Raw genomic sequence first — 20,992 nt, 5'->3', positions numbered from 1 at the left:
CCCATCCATCTGCTGTAGAGAACCACCAACTTACAGTGCCACAGTTTTGTCTGGATTAAGTTTCAGTTTGTTGGCTCTCATCCAGTCAGTTACCAAGGCAAGATAGTGATCTAGCACATCTACTGCCATACCTGCAGATGTAAAGGAGAATTGGAGCTGTATGTCATCAGCTTATTGCTGACAATGTACTCCAAAACTCTGGATGACCTCACTCAGCGGTTTGATGTAGATCTTAAATAGCATGGGGGATAAAATTGAACCCTGCAGAACCCCACACTGAAGGTTCCACTGGGCCGAATAATACTCCCCAAGCACAACCCTCTGAGAGTGACCATCCAAGTAGGACTGGACCCACTGCAAAGCAGTACCCCCCACCGCTAACTTGGTCAGCCGCTCCAGGAGAATATCATGGCCAGTGGTATCAAAAGCCATGGAGAGATCAAGGAGAATTAACAGGGATACACTCCCTCTGCCTCTCTCCTGACATAGATCAACATCCAGTGTGACCAAGGCAGTTTCTGTGCTGAAACCAGGCCCAAACCCCAGTTGAAACAGATCTAGAAAATCGGTTTCATCCATAGAACCTGTATCTGATCCATAACCATACACTCCAGAACATTGTCCCCAAAGAAAAGATTAGCAACCAGTAAATATTACTTAGATTTTCTGAATCCAGGGAGGGCTTCTTAGGGAGTGGTCTTAACACTGCCTTCTTTAAACAGGCAGGGACCACCCCGTCTCTCAAGGAGTCATTAATCACCTCCCTGGCCTAGCTCACTCTCTCCTCTCTTCTAGTCTTTAATCAGCCATGAGGGTCCAGGGTCAAAAGTGATTGCCCGGACTGAACTGAGCACCATGTCCATGTCCTTGAGTCTTACTAACTGAAACAGGACAAAACACTCCTTGAGACTCATCTGCTAGTACTGTGGAGTCACAGTCCTGGCAGATGCAAGCGATCTTACCCTCAGAATGCTTTGCAAACAGTTCACAGCAACCCACCGTTTGTTCTACCACCTCCTTTGAGCCAGAATGTAAAAGGCCCCAAAGATCAAAGATCTCAGTCCTCCTCATTAGTTTAGCTGTTGCAGCCAATCCTCTCTTGGTAGCACAGGCATCACAGCCTGAATGCAAGACAAAGATATTTGCTTCTGGTAAATCTGGATTTGACTGGCAAATCTAATCCATATTCTTTATTTCAAAAACATCTTTCTCAAAGCACCAAAATCACAAAAAGACTGGCGGCAGTTTCACAAATAGAAGTTCTTCATGACTGAACAGGGAGCTGAGCCGGCTTTGCCACACTGGCATAGACTTTAACTGACACTCACCTGAACAGATCTGGCTGCACTAATAAGTCTTCAAGATGGATATATCTTGGCATCATGTAAAGGAAAAGGAAACACAACTCACTCCGATTACCTCCAGTTAGAGGACTCTGAGCAGAGTGATTCAAGTGGTCTTTTGTTGCTTTGTCTCAGATTCTATAGCAAAGAGGCACCCATCATCATCATCTGTGCACACACGGATATGTACTTGTGATGCCAACAGTGCAAGAGAGGCTTTATGTCTCCCAGTGTTCCGCTTCTGAGAAGTGCTTGCATCACTGGAAGCTGCCTTTGGGAGTTGCTGAGCTGCAAAGTTCATTGTCCACAAAACCTGTCTTGGGAGCCTAGCTGATTTCTTTCAAGGTTTTCTTCATTTAAGTGGATTGGGAGGAGATCCGGGTTGATTTTGTTGTTGATTTTAGCAGTTCATTTTATATATTAATCACATACTTCTAATATATTTTGATTATTTTAAACACCTTTTAAACACTGTTTAATGTGGTACTCCATATACCTTCCAAGAAAGGACAAGTTGCAGAAAGGAATGTACGGATGATGTGTGGATGAGATCCAGACCCAGCTACTTATACTGAGGTCCCATTGAAATCAATGGGACTTAAGCCATGACTAACTTTTTATGTTTACACCACCTTGAGCTCCTTGGAGGAAAGGTGGGATATAAATATAAACAGAAATACAATAAAAAAATAAACACTTGAAGCCCAGCTGATCTTGGCAGTGCAGAGTACCTTTTCCAGCTTTAGCTGGTATGCTCACTATGATCTCTGCTGGACGTGGGTAGCTTTTCTATGTTGAGTGACAGTAACATCCCATATGGATTACAGCAATGCGGTATGCATGGAGCTGCCCTTGAAGAAAGTGCAGAATGCTGTTACCAGTATGTTAACTAAAGCTGCCAGATGGTTTCATGTTACACTGATTCTAAAGAAGTTACCTTGTCTGCCTATTCACTTCTGAGTCAAATCCAAGATGCTGGTGTCAACCTAAAAGCTCTAAATGGGTTGGGACCCAAATACCTGAAGGGGCACCTCTCCTTGTACCATCCTGCCCCTCCCCTAAGATCTTTGGAGGAGGCTTTTCTCTGGGTGCCTCTGTCAGATGATGTTCATTATGTGGTGATGCAAGAAAGGGCCTCCTCTGTAGCAGTGGCCCACCTGAGGAGTGCTCTTTCCTTGAAAGCATGCTTGGTGTCAAAACCTTTGTCATTTTGTACCAAGTTAAGATTTCCCTATTTGCACAGGCATTTTCAATGTCCTAATGTGGTCTTTAACTGTGATATTTCTGCCCCCCCTCCAGATTGGCCCAGTAGGGACAAGTGACCCCTCTGCAGCTACGTCACCTAATCATGGACCAATCAGGTGAGGTTTTGAAGCCCTAACAAATCAGGCAAGACCTGGCACAGAAGTCCATTTTGCATGGCCAGACACGTTCTGAGGATTGAACATGGAAGCACCAACAGCAGCATTGGGGCAAGAAGGTTTTTCCTCTCCTCTAGCAACACTGAACATTCGTGGGCCGCCGCATAAAAAGCAACGTTCGAACTTTAGGAAAAAGTATAGCCCACTTTTCCAGAGGGAAACCAAGACCATAATGCTGGGAAAAACAGCAGGGAGTAGAAAAAGAGGAAGGCCAAACAAGAGATGGATTGATTCCATAAAGGAAGCCACAGACCTGAACTTACAAGATCTGAGCAGGGTGGTTCATGACAGATGCTCTTGGAGGTCGCTGATTCATAGAGTCGTCATAAGTCGTAATCGACTTGAAGGCACATAACAACATAACAACAACAACAACAGCCTGCAAAACATTCAGCATGGTGACAGAAACAGAATTTGCTGATGGAAAAACCAATTGGGGCCATCTTTTAACAATCCTCCTGTTTGGGGGTATTATTGCTAAAAAATTACAGTTGTGCGGAGTTCCTCCGACACCCAGAAACATGGATCAGCTTTCTCTATTTATCACAGCATACATCATAAGTGCCAAATCAGATTGGATAATTGAAAATAGAGGTTGGGTAAGTATGTTTTCACCACCACAAAAATACATTGCTATTCATTTTGAGAAAATTATCTGACTTCAGCTATAACAATAATTGCTATGTAATGGGGAATTTTTATATATCCACACATATATAATCATAGATATTGCCTGCTATTGACCATTTAAATTTAGCATGCCTTTTACCAAAGACCATCACCTTTGTCTTCTTATAGTTGATCTGCAACTTTCCCCTAGCACAATAATCATTGAGTCTTAACAACATCCTCTTTAATCCATTGCGGGTAATAGAAAGTAATACCATATCATCCGCATATAGTAATATAGATATTTTCCTGGATCCAATTGAAGGAGGAAAGAAGGCTGGATCCGATAGTTCTAAAACTACGTCATTTAAATAAAGATTAAAGAGGAATGGAGCCAGTAGACATCCCTGCTTCACCCCCTTATTTGCGACAATAGGGTCTGTTAGAGAGCCAGATAATCCCACCCTAACTCGGGCATTGGTGTTTGTGTGCAGTTCTCTTATCAGGGCCAAGAGTCGTCTGTCTAAGTTGGTTTTTGTTAATTTGGCCCACATTAAACTCCTATCTATCGAATCAAAAGCCGTGGCAAGATCGACGAAGGCTACAAATAGGTGTTTAGTAGGGCCGGCTATGCATTGTCTGGCTAAGTAGTGAAGGGTCATGCAATGGTCAACGGGGCTATTACCTTTCCTAAAGCCGACTTGTTCTGGGGAAATTATTTGATTAGCTGATTCCCAATCTTCTAGCTTGTTCAGAAGGTATTTAGAGTATAGTTTAGATCCGACTGTTGCTGACTTCCGGGAAGGGTGACTTAGCCTGTGCCTGCTTTTGAGACGGGCTCCTGCCTCAAAAGAAGCTTATTCAGATATATCAGTCAGATTTTTTCTTTTTTTGACTGATTAAACTTCTCCCGGGTAGGGAGAAACGAAGAGATTAACCTCAAAGCCTATTTTTGTTGGGACGACCAGATCTCATTAATTTATGGGACGAGGTCCAGCCGACGAAGGTGGGACGGATTTTTAACAACAAGCTCTATCTGTTAAAGCGAACGTTCATCTTATCTTCTAAGAGAGAACGCACTAACAGGCAAGCACCCTTCTTTCTATATTTTTCTTTTACTTGACTTAAATTGTTGCTGTTTAAAAGAGATTTGCCAGATTGATCGGTTTTTGACATCTCACTGGGGAGCCATAACTTCTCTCTGCTACTCACTAATTAATAGCTTATCTCTGTTTTTGTTGCAAAAAGCTGTCCTGGATTTGCATTCTAAAGATATACACAGAAGAGGGATTTCTATTCCAGATTTTTATTTTGAAGAATATTATATTGTCTGAGACTACTCTCCTTTTGGTCTATTTTATTTTGACGAATCTGTTTTCTGACGACCGCCATTAATTGTTTCGATCCTGGGAACTGCATTTTGTTTACTTAACTATGGAGAGATAAGGCTGTCTGCTCTGTTTATACTGTGATGTCACCAAGTTTGGAGTATTAACCCAATTGTTGCTGAAATAAGAAGTGGTTTTCCTATATTTTTTTTTTAAAATGGCAATTAAGAAAGTGGCTGAGAAGCTGGAAATAACTATGTTTCAGAAAATAATGGATGAGATTGAGATAACGAAACAAAACCTGCGACAGGGTTGTAAGGAGCTGAAAATTGAATTGAGTAAAATGAAGCAGGAGATTAAAGATATAGGGGTCCCTGTGAGAGAGGTGACCCTGGAAGGGGTCCCTGTGAGAGAGGAGACCCCGGAGATTGGAACAAACGTGGAACAGGAAAAAGATTTGGAGTCTATGGACTTTAGAAACAAAATTTATTGTTTGGAGACACAGGAGATTAAAGACATAGGGGTCCTTGTGAGAGAGGATACCCTGGAGACTGGAACAGGGGTCCCTGTGAGAGAGGAGACCCTGGAGACTGGAACAGGGGTCCCTGTGAGAGAGGAGATCCCGGAGATTGGAACAAACGTGGAACAGGAACAAGATTTGGAGTCTATGGACTTTAGAAATAAAATCTATTGTTTGGAACTCAATGTTATCTCTGAAGAAATTAATGAAGATTCTAGAGATAAAGTTATCAATGGCATGGATAATCTTCTGGACTGGAATGATGTGATGGAGCCCAATATAGAGAAAATCTATGGAATTAACTGCAGCCATGTGACAATGGAAAAACTTTCAAGAGATGACCCAGTGTATTTTGAAAAAAAGAACAGAGATATGATTTTACAGCAGTATTTCAGCAACCTATTCAGAATGGATGGCAAGAAAATATTTGGGATAGAGGTAATTCCCATCAGACTCTTACTATATGACTATGGCTTTGACAGCAAGATTATTATGGAATACTGATAATGGAAGATTGGATACTGAAATTATTGGACTTAACAAGACTACTGAAGATGGAAGATGGAAAATGGAACTAATAGGGATAATAGAACAATGGCTACTGAAATTACTGAACCTAACAGATTCTGATGTGATGGATTAATTGAAATGTTTATTTTGACTATGGTTATGACAATAAGATTATCATAATTAGTAATGAGATGGATTAATCGATATGCTTATTTGGAAAAAAAAATTGATAGATATATTTCTTAAAGAATTGAAACCTCTCTTTGACTTTTTGTGGAAAGAATAAAGTAATGTTTATGAGATTTGATGATTAAGTAAGATAACTACTGGAGGAAAGTGATTTTATAATATGACTTAAGAGACAGGATTGTTATATATTATAGACTTATAACTGATTTGATCTTTGACAAATGGGAAGTCAATATTTTACTCTTTATTTTTTATTTTTGTTTTTTTTTTTCTTTTTTTCTTTTTGTTTAACTATTTTTGATTTTGTTTTTTGTCTTTGAATGTTTTATGATTTTGTCTTGTATGTTTTATGAAAATCTGAATAAAAATTATTGAAAAAAAAAAAAAAAGAGTATAGTTTAGATCCTATGTCCAAAAGACTAATTGGGCGGTAGTTTTTGGGGTCGCTTTTGTCTCCATTTTTGTATATAGGGATGACTATACTCTGCTTCCAACCCTCTGGTACTATACCCATACTATTAATCTGGTTGAATAACTTGGCCAAGAGGGGAGCCCACCAGTCTGGAAAGTTTTTATAAATCTCTGGTGGTAACATATCCTCACCTGGCGCTTTGCCCGGGCTTAAAGCTGTTATAAGAGTTTTGATCTGGGAGGGGGTCACAAGGGGCCACTGAGGCATATTTAAGTTATCAAACAGGGGAGGGGGGAGCTCATTATCCTCAGGTGGAGATGTATAGAGCTTACTGAAATGAGAGTGCCAAGTCGTAGTTGATATTTGACCAAAAATTAATGGTCTGGACACTCCCATCCCAAGCGGAACAAGGTCCCAAAACTGCCTTTCACGCCTTTCTGACACAGCCAGGCTTAGTCGTTGCCATTGTGTTTTGGCAAACGCGGCCTTCTTTTGTTTTAATAAAAGCTTATATTGCGATCTCAGAGTGACTAAGTGTGAGTGCGAGTAGTTCCCCGGGTTTCTAAGGGCCTGCCGAGAATAATTCATCATCTGGCTCCTGGCTATCTTACATTCTTGGTCGAACCATTTGTTGCCTGGGTGGCGGTTAGCCATGCATTGTTTTTTCTGTACTAACAGGGGTTTTAGTTGACTTACAATAGTTTGATATATTGTTAGAGCATCCATTTCGGAGTTCATAATACCCTGTCGAAGGGCTTGAAAAGGGTTACTGGCTAGGCGTTGGGAGATGACAGAACACAGGTCAGTAGACCAACGTATTCTCCGTTCCGCCAGTTGCATCCCCTCTAATGGCAGCAAAGGTTGGTGTGAGCGAGAGTATGGAAGGCTCACAATAATCTGTAATGGAAAGTGGTCATTTCTACTCTATTGTCTACGTCAATTGTTTTCCCCAAAAGGCAGCATACAGATAGATGATGATAGTGATGATGAATATTATTATTCATTTATATCCCCCTTTTCCCCAAAAATGAGACTCAAGGTGGCTTATTATAATCATCATTATCATCATCTATCTGTATGCTGCCTTTCCATAGCAAAGCCATGCTCAAGGCAGATTACAACATCAAAAAATTACACAAGGCATTCTAACAATTACAAATATATATATATATATATATATATATATATATATATATATATATATATATATATATAATTATCAAAACAAGAGTCATAAACAATGAACTAATGAAAAGGTCTCAATACAATAAAATTAAGCAATCCCGCACATTTCATCATAATGTCTTAACAATGAAAATACAGAGCCATAGTCCCAAGAACAAAAGTCAATAAATCTTGACCCCAGAAAGAACGCCTAAAGAGCATCCCACCCGAGTTGCCTAGAGGCATCCTGAGCAGCAAATCTTGCAAGACTCAACACAGGTAAAACTGTCTCTGGCCCCTTCAGCTGTTGCTCCTTTTGTAGCTGGAGTCAGTAGCCCCTCCAGGCATTGCAAAGGTCGTCTTAGATCATGGGACTCCACAAATATTATTTAAGGCTTTATAAGAGGGTTGGGGAATGCATGGCCTTCTGTTGGTTCCTCTGCAGATGTGTCTTTACTTTGTGGGCCAGAGGTTCACTGCCACTGCGCTAAGCCAAAAATCACGGTTTATTGTTCCTGTAAAAGCAGGGGCATTATGCTCGTTGGTAAACCAGAGCAGCCAAAGTGGCGGCCTCTGGATGTTGCTGGATGACACTTTACATCCTCCCTACCATTGGCCATGCTGGCTGGGGCTAAGGGCTACCCTAATCTGTGATGTGGGAATGAGGCCTTTGCATGCACTTCCAGGTGTGGCTCTTAATGCACTGGGATTATGAGTAAAACTCTCCCAGAATGATCCTCTGAGGGCTCCTGTTCAACAGCACAGCCCTCGGCTGTTGCATCTTCCACAACACTGGTTCCTCTTACATGCTTTCATGCAGCAACTGCAACCTCTCTCTGGAAAGGAGCTCCCCACCGCCATCTTGCTCCAAGAGCACAAGTGGCTCCCGCAGCTTCTGCCCTCTCTTGTCAGCCACTCGTGGCTCCCTGAAGCCAGACTGGGTGGCACACGTGCCCAAGCACCCTATTGTTGGTGTTTTTCTTATTGTTATTAATATTAATATATATTAATATCATGTATCATGTGAGAGAAATACCTTTCTCTGATGCTGGAGTCTTTGCCAGTCTGCAGCAGTAGACTAGATGGACAAATTATCTGACCTAGCATAAGGGCAGCTCCCTGCCTTCCTGTGCCCCAAGAGTTCTCACAGAAAGTTTGGAGACCACGCATGAAGCCCCCCTGCCTTTCCAAGGCCCAGTAACTAACCTTGAGGGGTGGGAAGGAGGCAGGCTTGGGTGCCCTCCAGGCCTCGCAGGATGTGTGTTCCCATCAGGGAGGGAACTGGTAATCACTGGCAGGAAGGAAATTGGTGCTGGGGACACCTTTTCTACTGGAGAAAAGGCCCTCTGCTTGCCTCCTTCCTCTGCCTCACGGGAAGTTACTGGGCCTCGAGGAAGGCTAAATGAGCTTCTGAAAACCAGTTGCCGGAAGCCTCAGGAGGGGAGAGTGTTCTTGCACTCGGGTCTTGCTTGCGGGCTTCCCCCAGGCACCTGGTTGGCCACTGTGAGAACAGGATGCTGGACTAGATGGGCCACTGGCCTGATCCAGCAGGCTCTTCTTATGTTCTTATGTTCTTATGTTTAAGATTAAGATGAGGATGGGCCCCACTATCCCTGCTTGCTTCAGTCCTGCTTGCAAACACTGGGACACTTGCTGATAAGTAATAATAAATAATAATAATAATAATAAATTTTATTTTTCAGCCGCCTATCTGTCCGGGTTAGGGACACTCTAGGCGACGAACAACAAGAGTAAAACAATGCATATACATATCAACATAGTCAAATTTAAACTAGAAAACCATCCATTAATTCAATTATAACATAAAATTAATCTGTCCCAATCTTGTAGGCCTGCCTGAACAGCCAGGTCTTCAGGGCTCGGTGATAGCTGGAGAGGGAGGGAGCATGTCTGAGATCGAAAGGGAGGGAGTTCCAGAGGGTGGGGGCCACAACCGAGAATGCCCTCTCTCTGGTCCGCACCAGCCTAGCTGTTCTCACAGGTGGGACCCAGAGAAGGTCTTGGGAGGCTGATCTCGTCAGGCGGCACAATCGGTGATTCTGGAGGCGTTCCTTGAGATATACTGGGCCGAAACCGTATAGGGTTTTAAAGGTCAACACCAACACCGTGAACTGGGCCCGGTAGACAACTGGTAACCAGTGAAGATCTAATAACACTGGGGTGATATGATCCCAGCGACGGCTATGCGTAATCAAGCGTGCCGCCGCATTCTGTACCAGCTGTAATTTCCGGACCGTTTTCAAGGGTAACCCCACGTAGAGTGCATTGCAGTAGTCTAGGCGAGAGGAGACCAGGGCATGTATCACCTGAGGGAGCAGGTGAACAGGAAGATAGGGACGCAGTCTCCGTACCAGATGCAATTGATACCAAGCTGCCCGGCTCACTGCTGTAATCTGAGTCTCCATGGACAGCTGGGAGTCAAGGATGACCCCAAGACTGCGGACCTGGTCCTTCAGGGGTAAACTTACCCCATCAAGCATCAGGTCAGTAATTCCCAATTTCCTTTTATCTCCCACAAGTAATACCTCAGTCTTGTCGGGGTTCAGCTTCAGCCTATTCTCTCCCATCCATCCACTTACGGATTCTAGGCACTTGGACATGGTATTCACAGCCAACTCCGGTGAGGACTTAAAGGAGAGATAGAGCTGAGTGTCATCTGCATACTGATGGCACTGCAACCCAAAACTCCTGATGATTGCTCCCAGCGGTTTCACATAGATGTTGAATAGCATGGGAGAGAGGATAGAGCCCTGTGGCACTCCACAATGAAGAGGCCAAGGGTCTGAAACCTCATCTCCCAACGCCACCCGTTGCTGCCTATCCGAGAGATAGGAATGGAACCACTGCAGGACAGTGCCTCCTATTCCTAATCCCTCTAGGCGATTTAAAAGGATACCGTGGTCAACGGTATCGAAAGCCGCTGAGAGCTCCAGGAGGACAAGGAAAGTGTATTCACCCCTATCCAATGCCCTCCGCATATCATCTACCAGAGCGACCAAGGCTGTTTCCGTTCCATGACCAGTCCTAAAACCCGATTGGTATGGATCTAAATAATCCGTTTCCTCCAAGTGTGTCTGTAATTGCGCAGCCACCACCCTCTCAATCACCTTGCCCAAGAATGGTAAATTAGAGACTGGGCGAAAGTTGTTTAACTCTTGGGGATCCAAGGACGGTTTTTTTAAGATGGGCTTTATTACCGCTTCCTTGAGGGCTGATGGCACTGCACCCTCTTGCAAGCATGCATTCACCACCGCCTTGATCCCTTCGCCCAGTCTCTCTTTACAGCTCATGATGAGCCATGATGGGCAAGGATCAACCAGACAGGTGGTTGGCTTCACAGTACAGAGCACCTTGTCCACTTCCTCAGAGAGAAGAGGCTGAAACCGATCCCAACAGACCGGAATGCAACTGGCCGACTCTGGCCCACTTCCTGCCTCCACGGCGAGCGGAAGCGTGCTCTTCAGGCACTCGATTTTATCGGCAAAGTGTTTAGCAAAAGTATCACAGGAGATTTTAGAATGTTCCATGGGTTCCTGAGCAACGGGACTGACCAGGCTTCGGACCACTTGGAACAATCTCCTGGGACAGCACTCTGCCGATGCAATAGAGGCAGCAAAGAAATTTCTCTTTGCTGCCTTTGTTGCCACCTGGTAGGCAGCTACTGCTGCTCTAACCCGTGTCCGATTGTCTTCAGTGCGAAATTTCCGCCACCGGCGCTCAAGTCGTCTCACCTCCTGTCTCAGACCCCGCAACCGTGGTGTATACCAAGGTGCTGTCTGAGTTCTATTCAGGGGGAGAGGACGTTTCGGTGCCACCCGGTACACCACCCTGGTGATCTCCTCATTCCACTCCATCACCAGGGATTCGACCGGGCGACCTTCAGTCAGCTCCATATCCCCCAGCGCATTCAGGAATCCTTTAGGCTCCATCAGGCGTCTGGGGCGGACCATTCTAATAGGTCCTTGTCCCCTGCGGAGGGCGTGTGGCATTGAGAGATCTATATTCACCAGATAGTGATCTGACCATGACATGGGGTTAGAAGAATTCACCCCCATTTTCAGAGCACTATCCTCCCCTCCCGAGACAAACACAAGGTCGAGAGCATGACCGGCTACATGGGTAGGCCCTATATTACTAAGGTGCAGATCCCAGGAAGTCATGGTTTCCAAGAAATCCCGAGGGGCTCCTGTGAGGACAGCCTCGACATGTACGTTGAAATCCCCCATCACCACAAGATTGGGGGAGAGCAATCGCACAGCCGAGACCACCTCGAGCACCTCAGTCAGGGAGTCTGCTGTGTTGCGGGGTGGGCGCTACACAAGCAGGATCCCTAGACTGCCCTTTGGGCCCAACCTCCAGTACATGCAGTCAACAAACTTGGTCTTGTGGAGAGGGGGTCTGGCGAAACACAAAGATTCCCGGTATATAACTGCCACTCCCCCTCCCCGCCTACCAATCCTCGGCTGCTGTGCATATCGGAAACCGGCTGGACACATGGCCTCAAGTATAGGAGCTGAGGCCTCGTCCAGCCATGTCTCCGTAATACATACCAGGTCTGCGTCCTCATCCAGGATCATATCCTGGATGAGTGATGTTTTCTGTACCACAGACCTGGCGTTGCACAACAGCAGTCGAAGATTGGATGGGGTTCTGCTTCCCCCAGTTATCTTCTGGTGGTAAACAGGCCCAGAACAAGGGATGGATATTAAGCATCTATCCCTAGTTCCCCGATGCCTGCTTGGCCTGCTACCCACGCCCCTCCAGAGTCTGCCGCCTAGCCTTTGAATATTGTGGCCCTCCACCCTCCCCACACTAATCCCCTCCGATCTACACATAGCTCCCTCCTATTCGCCAACAGGCAGGCCTACTCCTAGGTGGCAGTAAATAAAAATAAAAATAAAATAAAATGAAATAGTAAAAATACAATAAAAATATAATAAAAATAAAAATAAGAATTAAATAAAAAATGAAATTAAAATAAAATAAAATAAAATAACCCACATCTCTCCTGCCCACAACGTGGGTTAGTTCATTTGCAGTTGATAGTGGGCCTTCCGTCTCCTCCCATTCCTAAGCCTCCACACCAACACAATCACCATATTCAGATCCACACAGTCAATCATATCAGCACCAAACAGAATCACACAGCTCTATACACACAAGCCTCAGCGCAAAAACGCTCTTCTTCCAACAAAAATGTCACTTAATCCTCCTCCTCCTCCTCCTCGCTTGGGCCTGATCTTCTGGAGCTACAGGAATGGCTGATGGAAGTAACGTATTGCCCTATTTGTTTAGCTGCTGGGACCCCATCACCACGAGGCCTTAATTGTCTTTTCCCTCTTCTGGAGCTTCAAGATGATTCGTGTGCGGATCTGCTTGGTCTTCACACTGTACACGATGGGGTTCATCAGAGGCGGCACCAGCAGATAGGTGTTGGCAATGAGAATGTAAAGGATGGGGGGTGCATGCTTCCCATACCGGTGGATCATAGTCAGGCCAAGCATGGGGATGTAGAAACTGAGGACAGCAGAGATGTGGGAGACACAGGTGCTCAGTGCCTTGAAGCGCTCCTCCTTGGAGGCAACCCCCAGCACAGTTTTGAGGATCAGGAAGTATGACAGGACAAGCAACAGTGAATCCACAGCTGTGGATGAGAGCATCACCACCAAGCCATAAATGCTGCTGATTCTTCTATCTGAACGGGCAGCTTTCATAATATCTTGGTGCACACAGAAGGAATATGAGAGCACATTTTTAGTCCCATAGTGCAACCTCTTTAAGAGGAAAGAAGCTGGGAAAACGAGGAAGGCAGCCCGAATGGCAACCCCCACCCCAATCTTGATAATGGTTTTGTTGGTCAAGATCGTCATGTACCGCAGGGGGTTCCGGATGGCCACCAAGCGATCGAAGGCCATGGCCAGCAGAATGCCTGACTCAGCAATAGACAAGGTGTGGATGAAGTACATCTGGATCAGGCAGGCGCTGAAGTGGATCACACGGTGGTTGAGCCACAGGACACTCAGCATGGTGGGCAAAGTGGTGATTGACAAGCCGAGGTCTGAGAGGGCCAGCATGGAGAGGAAATAGTACATGGGCTCATGGAGGGCTTGGTCCTTCTTGATGATGAAGAGGATGGTGCAGTTCCCTGCGATGGCCACGAGGTACACGGAGCAGACGGGGATGGAGAGCCAGATGTGGTGTTTTTCTAGCCCAGGAAACCCTGTCAGGAGGAAAACCGGAGGGCCAATCACTGAGTGGTTGAAGGACATTATGTTCTTCCAAGATCTTTCTCCTGTGTTTTTTGCTGCTCCCTATTTAAAGAAAAAGAAGCATCTTTTATTTTCCTAAGTGGTATGTTTTCTCTTCCCTTCCCATCCCAGCCTATGTATGGATAGGATACAACGGCCATTCCACCAATGTAGCAGTGGCATGTCTCCTTATCAGGGAGGGACAAATCAGTCAGTTTTGGTTCTCCCAGTTTCTCATTTTTCCAGTCTTATATTCAGCTGTCCACATTTCTGCAGCAATTTGCAATGTAAAAAAAAAAATCCTCATGAAAATTCATCAGTATTTTAGGAGAAATGTCTCCTAATCAGCACAGTTTTGCCAGCAATTTTCCCTATTATAAATGAATTTTTGTATGTTTATTTCACTAATATACTTTAACATAATACATTTTCCCCAAATATATGCATTTTTGTACATAATGTTTGGTTGGAGAACTCCATCAAAGCACTCGCAGAAGGGAAAATTTCTCATTTCTTACTTTTTTTCAATGACAGGTCGTCACATAACTATTAACGTCACCATGTTTGCTTTTTGCTACAGCAACATTACTTTCTTCCTGAATGTAACTACTTCATTCAGAAATATGTGTTGCAAGTTAACCAACTGTTAACCAACACTTTCGTTAATAAAGTGTCAAAAGCATCCCTGCCTTCCCGTCCTGCTCTGGAATCCAAGCCTCATTTACCTGGGAGTAGGCCCCATTGAATTCAAGAGGACTTAAATTCTGTGTAGACATGACAGGAATGTAAGCAGTGCTGCAGCTGCTCAGAAGCAGCAAGGATCCCTCCAAAATAGGATAATCATATTTTCCCCTTTTGTTTCGATTTTCCCCAGCCCATCATCACCTCAGCATGACAGGGGTCTTAGAGCATGTGCAAATGCACTTGGTCTTCTCTCTGTCTGTCTGAGGAAAAAAGGCATCGAAGAAATGAACTAAGGAATAAAAATGAAAAATTAATCGTTACATAAACTAGAATAACAGCCACCAAAGTAGTTACATGAGAATGTTATTAATTCTGTAGGGTTCAGCAGCTTAATTTTTAAAAAACTGGTATTGCCAAATTAACTAGGTGTTCTGAAGTGGAGAATACAGTCCTGATATCATGAGAATGGGAAGAAATGGGGGAAATGGGTGCCTGGAGCCACTTGCTGTGGATTCCACCACCATCCCTACTCATGATGACACCCTTGAGAGGTCGATTAGCAGGGAGGTGAGTTGCCCAAGCCTCCTCAGGGCAAACATAGATGTTTCAGCAGTCAGAAAAATGTTCCAATGCATCCTCATCCTCCCCTTCAAAAAGTGCTCCAGTTCAGGACTTCAGAATCCTTGTAGTGCTCTTTAGGCCTCTTGGTGGGTAGCATTTCAGGAGCAGGGGTGCGTTGTATGGCACCTTCATACTCTCCTCTGCCTTCCCCAGGCCTTTCTCTTTTCTGCTATGTTTCACTGTGCTTTATTGAGATGGATACCAACTGCAAACCTCAGCATCTTCTTCCTATATAGTATAGGGCTGAGTTCTGGAGAGCATGAAAGGGAAAATGGGACCTTTCCCTTCCCTTCTTCTTGATGAAACATCCTTGTACAGTGCAAGGAGGGGAGGCTTTTAAACCCATGGCACTGATCTGCCAAGCCCAATCCTCCACATTAAACTTTTTGAGAACCTTTGTAGTCCAAAATATCTGGAGGGTACCAGACTGGCAAAGGCTGCTACTACAAGCTGTGAGGAGCTTGAGCAGCTCATCTCTCTCTCTCTCTCCTTAACCAGGTATATGCGCCATGGTGCAGCATAAAGGAAATGCAACTCACCCAAAAGGCCTTCAGGTAGAGGATTCAAAGCAGGTTGATTTAGGTGGTCATTTGGTGCCTTCCGTCAGCTTTCTGAAGCTCCATAATAAGGCAGCCATCCTCTAGTTGATGGCCATGAGCACTTGCCTGCCATGCTACCGAAGCACAAGAGCTTTTATATGCCCCTGTGAGGCTGTCCTGGGAAGAGCTTGCATCAGCTGCAGCTGCCCCTGGGGACTGCCAAATGGCCAGGTTAATTGTCTGTGACGCCTGACACAAATCGCTGGGAGCCCAGCAACATTCTGCACGGCCTCCATGTGTGGCCAAGTGGCTGGAGAGGAGAGGAGAGGAGAGGAGAGGTGGAGAAGGAGCTGCTGTTGGTACCAACACGTCTCATGTGCTCATGGCATGTGCTCTGAATATATTTTATTTATTTTACAGTACAATCCTGTGCATGTCTACTCAGAAGCAAGTCCCATTGAGTTGAATGTGCCTTACTCTCAGGCAAGGATGGAACGATGGTCACTTTCGCTTCTCAGCTTCTCCTTTTTCTGATGGCAAATTCGCTTCTCCACGTCTCTGCAGCAGTTTGTGATTTTTTTAAAAAAAATCCTCATGAAAATTCTTCAGTATTTTAGTGAGAATTTTTCCTAATAAATACATCTTTGCATTCCATTTTGACTAATGTACACATTTTTGCAAGCAATTTATCCTAATATAATGCATTTTGTGTTATCTTCATTTATATATCCATTTTTATGCACACTTTCCCCTAATATATGCATTTTGTCAACGTCGTTCGGCTGGAGACCTGTATTGCAAAATTCAGATAAGTGTGAATTTGGAAGGATGGCTGGGTCTCGGTTCTCATATTGTTTCACAAAGTGTGATTTGATAAATCCAACTTTAAATGCAGACTGAACCTAATTTCTCACCCATCCTTACTCCCAGGTAAACAGGGATATCATTGCAGCCTTAAACTTGTATTTTAGATGCAGTATTATTTGAAATGCTGCCCATCTTCCTATGAATGCTGGGTTTATAATAACTTGCTTTGCCTAGTTCTTTGACTAGATGAAGAAAGTCGTGTGCAGAACTGACATCCTAGTCTGCATGTGTAAGTGGCACAGGAGTACGATCCAGTTGCCTTACCCAGCTTGGGCAGTAAAATGCAGTCAATCCTAACTTAAGAAGCAAACCTCTAGAGGGATAATATGACCAGAAAGCCACAGAATGTCTAAGAGAATGTAAATTGCAACTTCAATGCAAAGTGAAAGACTTCCCTTTTGCCCCATAAACAGGTAGGGCATGGGTGTTCCAACGCTGCCCTTTGAGACTTTTCAGTCCTGGAGGTGGTCTGAGGTCTGCCTCCTTTCTTTATTTCTTTTTTAAAAACGTTTCACGGTAGAGAATGGCCACCACAGCTAGTAGCTATAAATGCAGATAATTCAAGGAGAAGATGCTGGTATATATTTCTAAGTAGGTAATGATAACAAGAATGGAAGTGTCCCAAGAGCTGATGCATGAAGGGAAGCCATTCTGGAAACATTAGTAGAGAACTGAAATCTTGGGGCAACAGCCATGTTGAGATCAATTATTGCACAGTGTTAAATAAAATTTGTTTGCTTCATAGATCTGTCTTCCCTGGCATAATTTTATAACACTTGCAGCACGAAATACTCTGCAGTGGTAGGCTCCCCATCCAGCAGGCTGGGATGTTGCCTCACTAAAAGATCTGCTCCGAGGCAGATGCCCCAGCCTGTGCTAGAGACAAACTAGCAGTAGAGTTGGGTGGCTCTCAGGAAATGGAATTGAGAAAATTGACATTTTTGTGACTTTTTTTGGAAGTGCCTCCTGGGCATCTTCTGGGAGGTGAATTGGGCACTCCAATGAATTGCTTTTGAGACTCTTTGCCCTAGTGCAGTGTCTTGCATCCATTCCAATCTGCACTCAGACCCCTCATTAAAGAGATGACCCATTCATTTCAATGGAGGGAACTGATTCAGGTATATAATATCATGCCCCCCAAGACCTGTTTTCCCTACTGGAATGAGCAGATCCATCTTTCTGCCCACTAGGGTACCAGAGTTTCCCCACTATTATTTATTCATTTATTTCCCAGGCTTGTATCCCACCCTTCATTCCCAAACCAAACTGCAGATTACAAGTACAAATACAAATGAAAATCTCCATACAAAAAGCTAAAACTAAAACCCATCTCAGTAGTGTGATATTTCAAGTTATAACTGCCAACAAATTTGCCCGTGAAACAGATGTATTCAGCTGGAGCCTCTACAGCCTCTACAGCATTGGCGCTAGCCAGCCAATTCCTTGGGCAACAGTTACATTGCACATAGTGGACATAGGCAATAATGTGCCACCTTTTGAATCTGGATTGGGGCCAACTAGAAGCAGGACTTCCTCAGTAGTGCATGCCTGCAAATGTTCAACCAAGTCCACTTCGTTGACCCTTTTAAGGGGTGTGTGAAAAAGCTTGGATGGCTTTAAAAGAAGATTAGACAAATTCATGGAGGACAGGGCTATCAATGCCTACTAGCCATGATGGCTGTGCTCTGCCACCCTAGTCAGAGGCAGCATGCTTCTGAAAACCAGTTGCCGGAAGCCTCAGGAGGGGAGAGTGTTCTTGTACTCGGGTCCTGCTTGCGGGCTTCCTCCAGGCACCTGGTTGGCCACTGTGAGAACAGGATGCTGGACTAGACGGGCCACTGGCCTGATCCAGCAGGCTCTTCTTATGTTCTTATGTTCTTATGAGTGAAATGCTTTCATAAAGAGAAGGTTTTACTCAGACAAAATTATGAAGATTTTTATGTAAAATAATAATCCAGCATTAGAGAATGATAACGGGCTCCTTCTGTGTGGAAGGGTGGGAAATAAATTTAATAAATAAATAAATCTGATACAACACTCAAATCCACGTTGCATTTCTGCACCTAAAGATGGATACTACCATCTTCATGAGAGGAGCATGCAGAGCCTTTATTGTTCATGAATTGCTGCTTCTCCTCCTCTGGTGACCTTTCAGCTAATCTGGGGATACTAGAAGCAAGTATTTTGTATCTGATGCCCTGTTGACCCAGAGTCTTCCTTGCGGTGAAGCTTTTCACCTCTTCTTTCAAAGACTATGATACAGAAACTCTGGCTAGCATAGGGTGCAGCACTTTGCAGCCTTCTCTTTCGTAATGGGCGTTCACAATTTTGCTTGTACAGAACTGCATTAGTACTTCTGAGGCTGCACTGCTATGTGTACTTATCTAGGTAGGTGCCACTAAACAGAGTGGGTATGACCGCTCTGTAAATTTAATCAATGTGTCAAGTAGTATAATTTCATATTCTAAGTTATAAATAATGCATTTGATGTTGTTAAAGCAGGAAAATAAGAATGGATAAGATAGTAAGTATTGTGTACATCTTAATTTACTCAAAATTTTCATTTTTTCCCCAGAATGCCCCCAAAACGGGATTTTTCTGTGCTTCAGGATTTCCAAAACTTTTAATGCTTAGTCCAGCATCAATAAAAAAAGTCTCTATTTTCCTTCCAGAACATTCAGCGCATGCATTTTTAAACTGTTGTTTGAAATTTTGATTGTTTTTATTTTTTCCTATGCACCACCTTAAGGATAATGGCCAGAAATTAAAAAAAAACCAGACAACAAGTAAACAAACCATAAAATCAGCCTAGTTGAACAATTCTTGGTGGAAATCTGGAGTGCAAAGTCATCATAAGTGGATAGTCCTTTACTTTCTGAATGCCCCAGGATGCCCTTCCGGATTGGTTGAGTTTTCACACTGTACACAATGGGATTAAGGACAGGTGGTATGAGGAGGTAGACATCAGCCATGAGAATGTGTGCAATGGGAGAAATGTGCCTACCAAATCGGTGTATCATTGACACCCCAATCACAGGAATAAAGAAGATCAAGACAACACAGATGTGGGACATGCAAGTGTGGAAAGCCTTGAGTTGCTCTTCCCTAGAGGCAATGACTGTGATGGTCTTAATGGTCTTCACGTATGACAAGAGAATGAGCAGAGAGTCAATAACCACTGTGCAAAGGACAACACACAAGCCATAGGTGCTGCTTACTCTGGAGTCAGAGCAGGAAAGCTTCAGTACATCTTGATGTAGGCAGAAAGAGTGGGAAAGCAGGTTGCTTCTGGAGTATGTGTACCTCCTGAGTAGCCACGGTGTTGGAAACACAATGCCTGTACTCCTTGCAGCAACGGCCAGGCCAATCTTGGCCAACACTGAATTTGTCAAGATGCTGTTGTATCTCAATGGGTTGCAGATACCCACATAGCGCTCAAAGGCCATGGCCAACAGCACTGAGGACTCCATGAAGGAGAAGGTGTGGATAAATAAGAGCTGTGTGGCACAGGCGTTAAAGCCAATTTCTCTCATGTTGAACCAGAAGAGGCCCAGCACCGTTGGCAATGTGGAGACAGACAAGACCAAGTCTGTGATGGCCAACATGGCAAGGAAAATATACATGGGTTCATGAAGGCTTGGGTTGGTCTTGATGACAAAGAGGATGGTGCTGTTACCCAACAGTGCAATGAGATAGATAGAGAAGAATGGGATGGAGATCCAGAGATGATACACCTCCATCCCAGTGAATCCCATCAACTTGAAGGTCGGGTGACTGAAGTCACTGCTGTTGTTCAAAGTGGACATGATTTGGGATCCAGTTGGGACCTAGTTATAGAGGGAGGTTTTTTTAGAAAGCAACAACTTTAAATTCATTGTATTACGGTAACCCAACAGCTGTCCATTAACCCATAATGGCATTAAGAGCATTAGAAAGGTCCTGTTGGATCAGGCTAAACGTTCATCTAGTCCACTGTAGTGAACAAGGCTGCATGAGAGAAAAACATCTTGCAATTCAAAATCTGTAATCATGTTGACTCTCCCCCAGCATTGCACTCTCAGTCTGAGTCGGCCTCTCACAACCGCAATGAACATTTTAAAAACCTGCAAGAGATGGATCTCCTGCATCATGTCAAGTCTAGGGTAACATTGAGTCAATGGCGCCAGACTTAACCAGCTTGGGGATCTCTGGTAGTTCCCCTTCCCTGCCTTTTGGGAAAAGAGGACAAGTTTCTCCAGGCACCCTCATTGTGCACTTTGCTTACCTTTACCGCACAGAAAAACAGTGAGCCTTCATGCCCAGAGAGTTGGCAGGTGTGTTGGGAGATATGCTATGTATTGCATGGTGTCTCTGGGTTGTATGGAATAATCCAGCTATCCTGCTGATCACTGAGGCTCTGGCACTGTACAGAGGCCCTTCCTACAGCTCTGGGAGTGCCAGTCTGACACTGACTGCAGCCACACAGATGTTGTTCCAGGCAGCTTTGGAAGGGAAAAGGTTTTCTCAGATCTGGGGA

General features: G+C 44.3%; 2 protein-coding genes across 2 annotated transcripts; both read right to left on the bottom strand.

Annotated features, from left to right (window-relative positions):
• Positions 1 to 12,826: 12,826 nt before the first annotated feature.
• LOC133386148 (olfactory receptor 51G2-like) lies at positions 12,827 to 13,786 on the bottom strand. Its single transcript, XM_061629753.1, has one exon. The coding sequence runs from the start codon at positions 13,784 to 13,786 to the stop codon at positions 12,827 to 12,829; it is 960 nt and encodes a 319-aa protein (XP_061485737.1).
• Positions 13,787 to 15,743: 1,957 nt separating this feature from the next.
• On the bottom strand, positions 15,744 to 20,282 carry LOC133386147 (olfactory receptor 51L1-like). The gene is made up of 2 exons (XM_061629751.1): positions 19,349 to 20,282; positions 15,744 to 15,919 (listed from the first exon to the last, which is right to left on the bottom strand). The coding sequence occupies exons 1-2, from the start codon at positions 20,280 to 20,282 to the stop codon at positions 15,744 to 15,746; spliced, it is 1,110 nt and encodes a 369-aa protein (XP_061485735.1).
• Positions 20,283 to 20,992: the final 710 nt, after the last annotated feature.

This window comes from Rhineura floridana, chromosome 5, assembly GCF_030035675.1.
Source record: "Rhineura floridana isolate rRhiFlo1 chromosome 5, rRhiFlo1.hap2, whole genome shotgun sequence".
Lineage (NCBI taxonomy): Eukaryota > Metazoa > Chordata > Lepidosauria > Squamata > Rhineuridae > Rhineura > Rhineura floridana.
The sequence above is the reverse complement of the archived record's forward strand: the minus strand, read 5'-3'. Positions and strand labels throughout refer to the sequence as shown.